Source organism: Limulus polyphemus, unplaced genomic scaffold (assembly GCF_000517525.1).
Source record: "Limulus polyphemus unplaced genomic scaffold, Limulus_polyphemus-2.1.2 Scaffold9537, whole genome shotgun sequence".
In the NCBI taxonomy this organism is placed as follows: Eukaryota; Metazoa; Arthropoda; class Merostomata; order Xiphosura; family Limulidae; genus Limulus; species Limulus polyphemus.
This window is the reverse complement of record NW_013675147.1, coordinates 2,425-12,396: the sequence shown is the minus strand read 5'-3', so window position 1 is coordinate 12,396 and position 9,972 is coordinate 2,425. Positions and strand designations below refer to the sequence as shown.

General features: G+C 30.7%; 1 protein-coding gene across 2 annotated transcripts in view; it reads left to right on the top strand.

The window, feature by feature from the left end:
• The window catches only part of LOC106475971 (probable inactive 1-aminocyclopropane-1-carboxylate synthase-like protein 2), a 20,164-nt gene extending 10,431 nt beyond the window's left edge, over positions 1–9,733 (top strand). For both annotated transcript variants that reach the window (XM_022379963.1, XM_013936647.2), the window contains exons 7-11: positions 2,983–3,122; positions 4,634–4,790; positions 5,782–5,886; positions 6,392–6,563; positions 9,377–9,733. In XM_022379963.1, the coding sequence (XP_022235671.1) occupies positions 2,983–3,122; positions 4,634–4,790; positions 5,782–5,886; positions 6,392–6,563; positions 9,377–9,380 (578 nt within the window). In that variant the 3' untranslated portion in view covers positions 9,381–9,733. The remainder of the gene's footprint in view (positions 1–2,982; positions 3,123–4,633; positions 4,791–5,781; positions 5,887–6,391; positions 6,564–9,376) is intronic.
• The last annotated feature ends 239 nt before the right edge of the window (positions 9,734–9,972 follow it).

Sequence of the window (9,972 nt, the reverse complement as noted above, 5' to 3'; positions counted from 1 at the left end):
CTTTAAAAACATTGTCCCTAACAGTCTTTCTTTAAAAACATTGTCCCCAACAATACTTTCTTTAAAAAACATTGTTTTTCAATTTACCATTTTTTAAGGTGTAAGTATTGATGTGTCCAGCAACTTTTCTGTTGGCTTAAAAAAATTGTAATTTTGACACAATCAACTTGATGTCTGTCATATTGTAAAGTAGTTGTGATAATAGTTGAGAACTAAATGTAGAACTATAATAATTAATAATTATTTTGCAAATGAATCTTATCATTTATTGTAATAAATAAAAAATTCTTCAGCTTTAATTCTTATTAGTTTTTTCTATTAGAATGGTTTTATTTTGGGATTTATGTGTCATGGCTCTCTGGATTTCTAAGTTTATTTTGATTCTGAATTAGCATTATGACTGTGTGTCTTCTATGGTTGTAGCTAGATATATATAATGTTTTGTAATGAGATAGAATGAAATTTATTTCTTTACATTTTCTTTAGGTTCTACTAATAATCAGTTACCAAAGTTTATTACTGTAGTAATAATAATAAAAAAGTAACTAAATGATAATTAGAGACTTAGATGATAATGTAGTCTACTGGCCATGACAGTGGTTGACCTTCCCTCAAGTAGTTTTAGTCTCAATTAAATTTTATTGGTTTGTAAATTCCATTAGCACAAAAGTACACTTATCACTTTGGGGCTCTAAATGCTTTATAAGAGTGAAGGTCAGATCCCACTTTTTAATCAGACAAGAGCAGCCCAAGTTTATTGAGTAGCTGCTTTCCTTTTAGTCTGTCAACTCAAAATTAGGCATAGCTATGTGTAATTTTGCTTGAACCTTTGAAACAGTGAATTTTGTAAATAACATATAAGATTTCCATTCGTATGGTACATTCACCACAGGACTGAACTCTCTCCCTCAGTGTTTTGAAAAGGATTTTCTCTGCTTAGTTAATGACGAATAATCCTTTGTATCCAATTGATGAAAATTAATAGTAACAACTATTATTGACATTTTCAACATTTGCCAATAAAATAAAATTAATGCCACGCTTCTTAAATATTATCAAAAAACTATATTACATTACTATTGGCTTTTCAAGGCTGAAGACCCACAGTCCAACTGGCATCTGTTAGCTTGACTCTGATAATCCCATGAAAATTCCGAACCTGGGTTGTTTCCAGAAAGCAGACTTCCTGTTGTGAAGAGCTAGTTTTACACAAGTTTCTTCAGTTTGTTTAACAGTCATTTCCTTAGTTTAGTCTGATATGTGAATGATATTAGAAGAAAAGAAATTCAAAGACATGTAAGAAACAGACCAGTAAAACTAGGTTACAAATTACTGCGTGTAAAATTTACTGTAGTAGTAAACTAGGTTACAAATTACTGCGTGTAAAATTTACTGTGGTAGTAAGATCCGTAAGATTTTTTTTTTTTACTACTTTAGAATTGACCTAAACATCTTAAGTTTTACTATACTCTCAGGCAGGTGTGATAGTTGAATGTAGATAGTTGAATGAATCACGTTTCTGTATTCCTGTAATATTATAGTATTCATTCTTTGTAATGTGCTTGTGCAGGTTTCACGTAACACATGGTTGCAAAAATTAACTTGTTCTCGGAAGCAGATAATGCCTGTTGTCACCTGATATGATATTATTTAATACAACATGTTGTTTAAGGATGTTGACAGTTGTGTTCTTCAGGTGATATCTGGAGATTAAAGCACTACCTACAAGCCAGGCAACATCCCACATGAAAAGTAACTGCCCACATAGATATAGGGAGCAGATATGGATACTCAAGCCAGGCAACATCCCACATGAAAAGTAACTGCCCAAATAGATATAGGGAGCAGATATGGATACTCAAGCCAGGCAACATCTCACATTAACAACTATGATTTATCATTTGCAGCCAGTATTGACAAGGTAGTTGCTCTTAATGAAAAAGAAAAGCAAGGAAGGTAATTAAAATAGAAAACAAAACCATCCTACTGGAACTGGGCCACTTATGGTGATAAATGACAATTATCTTCTGAAGCTTAATTGTTTCATACTTGTGGTATGTCCAAGTGCAACAGAATTAACTATAGTTTTACAAGAGATAGGTCTGACAGGAGATTAGCTCAAAATATCAAATAACAAGAAGTACCAAATCTCTCACTAAAATAAGTAGTAAGGGTACAGAAAAAGTGCTATACAATATGAGCAATCATTATTAAAAACAAACACAGTGCATGTACTTGCTGTTACTTTACTGAATCATATGACTGACTAGATGAAGTTCCAGACCAGACTAACTAAATACAACATTCCTTAATTTGCTAGAAAACTTGCATTTACCCTCAAGATGACTAGTACTACCCACGTGACTGGTCACTTCTCATTAAACCATGTATCCATATCTGCTCCCTATATCTATGTGGGCAGTTACTTTTCATGTGGGATGTTGCCTGGCTTGAGTATCCATATCTGCTCCCTATATCTATGTGGGCAGTTACTTTTCATGTGGGATGTTGCCTGGCTTGAGTATCCATATCTGCTCCCTATATCTATGTGGGCAGTTACTTTTCATATTACAATATATTTTACCTTTCAATAGAGTAACTGAGCCTGTCATGGCCTGGTGGTTAGAGCTTTCAATTTACAATCTGAGGGTCACTAGTTCAAAAAACCTTCACCAAACAAGCTCATCCTATGTGGTTGCTGACTGGACCAGTCAACTGAGTTAAAAATTCTTGGCTTGCAATAATACTGGCTGACTCCAAACTAAATGGGATTAAGATAAAATATATATATATAAAATGGTGTAATCCATACTTTAGCATTTCTACTGTTTTGAAGAATACATTTTTGTATCAACTATTTAATAATATCAATGGAGGGAAGAAATCTAGATTTCTTTGTAATCAAATATGTATTTACAGTTTGCTTCAGTAATAAGGAATAGTGTCTACATTATTCATTGAAAAACAAATTTCATGTTTCAGGATGGTGTGAAAAATTCTTTAAGCTTAGCTGCTCACGGCTGGCCAAGTCTTTTCATTACTGTAAGAAGAGATTGGAGAAAATGGGACTTTCTGTATATGACTCTGTAGCAGGCTTTTCCTTGTGGGTTGACTTCAGACAGGTATAGATACATTCACTTCTTTACATGTGAAGTGTATAGTTTACGTGAATCTTAGCATGTTTACATAAGCTTCTCATCTATTAGGGAACTTGCTGATATCGTTGTATATGGACTTTTCATATCTCTTCTTTTGGTTAAGACAATGTTTTGGACTAGAAAAGACAGTGCGTATTAGCATAGAAAGCAGACTTTGTTATTTTACTGTTTTGTTGATTTGCATTGATAACATATTTTTGACAGTGTTATTTCATGTTTGTCTTAATAGAATCTTATGAACGTATGCCAAATTATAGTTTTTAAGCCTAAGAAATTATTTGTTTTTATATTTGAAGTATTGTCACTTTATTGTACATTCAGAACTTTTTTTTACCAAATATTCAGCATGCTGTTTTAACTACTGTTGCAGTTTTTATTTGTACAGTTTGAATTTAAGGTGTTTTTTTTTTTTATAAGAATGAAAAAAAAACAAGTAGGCTTAATATCTTAGTAGGCTTAAAATCAAAGTGTTCAAATTGTTTTCAGAAACAATTTTAGATTTAGATGTAAACTATTTCTGATGCAGTGGCTAATTAAATAAGTTAAAAAATTGTGAAAATATAGAATAATTATGAAAACTGAAGACATTCTTAACATTATACCCACATGTGAGTAGAAAATATATTCATTGTATGAAAATTTCATAGCCCACTTAATTAAGTCTAGCTGGGAATAAAATATTATTTCATAGCCCACTTAATTAAGTCTAGCTGCGAACAAGATATTATTTTTGATTTATTGCTGTGAAAAATGCTGTTAATTTGTCATTCTTGTACAAAGCTCAATTTTTTTTAACTTTTAGGAGAAGAACTATGGCTATAAAGTTTCCATACATAAAGGTGTCTTTATTTGATAACATTAAATATTTAACTTTTATTTTAGAACTATGGCATGAAGTTTCCACACATAAAGGTGTCTTTAATTAATAACAAAAGTTAAATATTTAATATTTTAGAACTATGGCATGAAGTTTCCACACATAAAGGTGTCTTTATTTGATAACAAAAGTTAAATATTTAATATTTTAGAACTATGGCATGAAGTTTCCACACATAAAGGTGTCTTTATTTGATAACAAAAGTTAAATAATAAATATTTTAGAACTATGGCATGAAGTTTCCATACATAAAGATGTCTTTAATTAATAACAAAAGTTAAATATTTAATATTTTAAAACTATGGCATGTAGTTTCCACACATAAAGGTTGTCTTCATTTAATAACTAAAGTTGTTTATAATTGATTTTATGAAAATGAACATATTTTGTGATTAAGTTTGTTGGTTGTTTCTTTAATCTACACTAAATAATTTCTAGCTGGTGATTAAGTCAGTTGAAGAATTCTGAACTTTCCTACTTTCACAGTTTAACATTAGAATATGCACTGTGTACTTGGTAGAGTGGATGTTTAGAAATTTCTTTGTTCGATTAAATACTTATAATTTTAATATCTGAACTGAACCAAACTTTTCAACAGTATTGTGAGCCATTGACGTTTGACGGAGAAAGGCTTATGTTTGAGAAAAGTTTGCACGAAGCCAAGCTATATATAGCCCCTGGTGAATCATTACATTGCTCTGAACCTGGATGGTTTATTATTATTTTTAGCATTAACCCTGAACATATGGAAGAAGGTAAGATGATAGTTTTTTCATGTGATAACTGCTATTCCTCTGTAATATATCATATTGAATTTATTTAAAATATATATCTTAGAATGGATAGAAAAACTTGACAAATAGATAATAAAATTTATACAAACTGGAAATGTACGGTTCAACTTAAGGATTTTGTTTACAGTTACTATCATAAAAATAGTTTGAGAGAACTCCATCATCTGTTAGTTTGAAAATCTCTCTAAATTAGTTTTTTTTTAAAGATACCGAACCTTGTTGATTGAAGGTAATTTCTAAGCATGTGAATAATTTTGTTACATTAACTGTAACTATAAGAATTAATAGTAACTTCTCATCAAACCTACACAGAACCAGAAATATCTCTAATTTGATATTCTGTTCTTACATTGTTACTTATAATGATCAAGTAAAGTGTTTTTTCAGTTGGGTCAGCTAATTTTGTTACATTAACTGTAACTGTAAGAATTAATAGTAACTTCTCATCAAACCTACACAGAACCAGAAATATCTCTAATTTGATATTCTGTTCTTACATTGTTACTTATAATGATCAAGTAAAGTGTTTTTTCAGTTGGGTCAGCGTTAGTTTCAATCATAAACTTAATAATATCTCATAAAGTTCGGTTAGCTTAGGAGATTTAGGTTTGTCCTAATTTCAAACACACAACTAACAGGGCAAAATATCTGAAAAAGATAAAAATATATAGTAATAAAGAATAATAAATAAATATATATATATGAAATATCATAACCAGTAGTGTTGGTAAACTAAAAGAAAGTATACAGGGCTATTTTGTTATGACATTCAACCTTTTTGACCTGCTAGATTAAAGCTAAGCATTTGTAGAGATTCATTTGACTGAACTGAAACTTGTAAACCAAAAGAAGTGGACAACATATAGTACAGCCAAGTAATACAGTATGTAATTTTTATATGCAATATTTATCATATATAAATATTAACAAACGTTTTAAACCTTCTTCACAGCTCTAGATAGACTGGATACTTTCTTAAAAGACCTTCACAGAAGTAGTCAAGGAGATGAAACTTCTTCCAAAATTCTGTGTGAGGATAATAAGGGTATTGAAAAGGGTATGTTAAATTGTGAAAAGTATCAAATTATTGTTGTCATTCTGTTTTACTTAGAGTGTTTCTATATTCAAATAAAAATGTAACCCTTATGCTGCTTAATTTCTGTAAACTTATATATGAAAACACACAAAACAGTAGTGTTCATAATGCAGGAACCCCAGACTTGTAACACTAAGGTAAAAACAGCCCAATGGACTACCTGTGCTGTGTCCACAATGAGTATTAAAACCAGATTATTAATTACAAACAAACATAATGCAGAGAACCCTGTGGAAATTCTTGAACCAAATGTTTTTGTCACGTTGTGAACACTTTGTATAAATATATGATATTAATTAATCATTGTTTAAACTATTTTCTAATTCTGTAATCAGTTTTTCACACTGAGTAGTGGAAATAATTAGTTCATTACTTAACAACCAAATTTATAATGTTAATGGAAAAATAGGTTTTCTCTTTAAGTGCCGTAGGGATCTACATATTATAAACATCTTTGATTTTCTAGATCAACGAGCCAGCCAGTCATCACTAGAAGAATTGGTTGCATTACTTAAGAGACAAATAGACACATCTGATTGGCTGTCTCACAATACTGCTGACCAGTGGAGAGCTGACAATCCTGATGGTGCTGAAGCATTTGAGAAAGAGCAAAGAAAACATGAAATGAACAAATCAAAGTAGGAGTGAGAAAAAAAGCTTTTTCAGTTTGGATTTGTTATATTACTATTTTTATGCTTCAGTGTATCATTCTTAATACTTCTGAGGCTTTTTTAAAAAAAGGAAAACTATAACTGAGTATATATATTTATGTTTTTACTTAATTTCAATATTACTTGATAACATTTATAAACCTTTATATTGTCAGGTTTTTAGAAATGTCTTAGCAAGAATTTGAGAATAGTTCGCCAAATTACAGTAAAGAAATAAATAAATCAGAAATGACAAAAAGGAAAAGCATGTTTTCCAGCATTTGTGTAAATACATTTTTATTCACTGTTCCTTTTCCTGCTTGAAAATTTTCAATGTTTTCTAACAATTATACATTGTAAAGTGAAGTGCTTGAGAGTAGTAACGATCATCTTGTATCCTTCATCTTCTCTCTACAGTTTGCTCTGTAATAACTAGTGAATATTTAATAATGATGGCAAAATAAACAGCAACTTAGACCACAAATATCCACACATAGATTAGTGCTTAAACTGTATCTCACATCATTTACTGTCTATCTGTTTACGAGGTTTAATACTCTTACTCGCAAAACATTTCCGGCCAAATTAGTATCTTTATCGTAACAGTACTTCTTTAAATATAACATTTCTAGCACAATACAAACAAATTACAATCGTAGACAACGAAATGCGTAAATTCACTTGTATATACGCCGTACTTTATAAAACTTTAACTTATGTTGGGCCTAACAGTGTAACCTGTGTTCGTTTTTTTTTTTACTTTAGTTTATTTATGACTAAACTTTACTTTACTTAATACTGTCGATAAATAAACTTATAATATTATTCTACGACCTAACATTCTCCTTTTGTTGTTACTTCTTGTTTCATACAGCAATTGTAGCGACTTGATTATTGAGCTTTGCAGCTCTCTGCCGCAGGCAGACTGTTTGTTGTCGAGTGATTAATGCGCATGCACGGTTTTTCTTGAGGAAACATTCTAACTATGCACGCTTATGCAGCAGGTTCTCAGACAGAAAGCGTAAAGGTCGTACATACAAACAAGTAGAATAATAATATAGATTAGTCTACAAAAACTAGCAGGAAAATTTTTAAAACTGTGATTTTTTTATTTCAGGAAACACTGCTGTAGAAAAAATATATATACATATATTTAGTTTATAACAAAATAAATGAAGTATATGAATGTGTTTGTATGGTTAGAATTTAAAATATATTAGATAATGTGAAAATATACATCATATATTCTTATTGCAATACAAATTGTTAATTAGGACATGAAGATAGTGAGTAATAGACTGTAACAGAATATCAAATTAAACTTGATATAGTTGGTATTAATAATGTTCATATAAACATATCCATATCCAAAGACAGTGTTTCGATGTAATAAGAAAATAAGTGGTTGACACTTTGTTCTGTAAGTGATTATTTGTATACATCTCTCGCATCAAACATGACTTCTATTTGTTTACATCTCTCGCATCCAACATGACTTCTGTTTGTTTACATCTCTCGCATCCGACATGACTTCTATTTGTATACATCTCTCGCATCCGACATGACTTCTATTTGTATACATCTCTCGCATCCAACATGACTTCTATTTGTATACATCTCTCGCATCCAACATGACTTCTATTTGTTTACATCTCTCGCATCCAACATGACTTCTAAGAGATGTAAACAAATAGAAGTCATGTTGGATGCGAGAGATGTATACAAATCGCATCCAACATGACTTCTATTTGTTTACATCTCTCGCATCCAACATGACTTCTATTTGTTTACATCTCTTGCATCCAACATGACTTATATTTGTATACATCTCTCGCATCCAACATGACTTCTATTTGTTTACATCTCTCGCATCCAACATGACTTCTATTTGTTTACATCTCTCGCATCCAACATGACTTCTATTTGTTTACATTTCTCGCATCCAACATGAATTCTAATTAAATCTCTTGCATCCAACATGACTTTTATTTGTACACATCTCTTGCATCCGACATGACTTCTATTTGTTTACATCTCTCGCATCCGACATGACTTCTATTTGTTTACATCTCTCGCATCCGACATGACTTACATTTGTTTACATCTCTCGCATCCGACATGACTTACATTTGTTTACATCTCTCGCATCCGACATGACTTACATTTGTTTACATCTCTTGCATCCAACATGACTTCTATTTGTTTACATTTCTCGCATCCAACATGACTTCTATTTGTTTACATTTCTCGCATCCAACATGAATTCTAATTAAATCTCTTGCATCCAACATGACTTTTATTTGTACACATCTCTTGCATCCAACATGACTTTTATTTGTACACATCTCTTGCATCCAACATGACTTTTATTTGTACACATCTCTTGCATCCAACATGACTTTTATTTGTATACATCTCTCGCATCCAACATGACTTCCAAAAAAGTTCATATTTTCACCGAATAGCCCATGTTTTTTTCTAAACTTTTTTTAAAAACATTTTTCCCTCATATTTCAATAGAAAGATGCCCTTGATGTAACACTTTGAAAATGGATATTTTTTTCATCAAAATTCCCAATAGTTATTTCACAATCTGTTATCAAAATTTCGACTATATTCGATTTTACTGTTTTTTTTGTCTTAAGTTCTATTGTAAACAAAGAATAGTTTTAAAATAAGATTATTCAAACAAAATCCCAACATCTAAAAGGCATGACGTATTCTTATAAAATAAACTCCACCTTTTGGATTGTTTTTATACTGGGAAAATGTATCAATATTTGTCTACTGTTCTTTTGAAGGTAAATGATCTTGTCCCCGTGAGAAGTTGGCCCTAGTTGAAATGTTTCTATATTTTGTCGGTGAACAACCAAACTTTGATGGAATTTTTGAACTGAATTAGGACGCCATATTATATTTCTATTTCGTCAAGCTGAAAAAGATACAAGCTTCTCCTGGAACATGTTTTACAATTTTAATTAATTGTTTTTTGTAGCAGTTGGAGACTAGTATATACACTGATGTGCTATTATTGTTTGTAAGTGGATAATTATTTCTAGTAAACACATGAAATATATGTATTCTATAGATCTGTATGTTACACATTGATCATATTATATTTTTCAGTCAATAAATAAATTTGTTGCATTTCTACCCAATATTGAGTTTTAAACAACTTTTGCTGATCGCTAAACCTAACGCGACTATATATTTATGTTATAAATTTCAATTGTCCATCATGATTGTTATGGAGAACAACGATTTTTTACGGACTTTTAATTCATACCACTCAGTGTAAACCAAGAGTCTTGAGTTTTATTCAATATTAACATTAATTATTAATTACAAATCTATATAAATATAATAGTACTGTCGTATTGGTGAAACAATTACATAT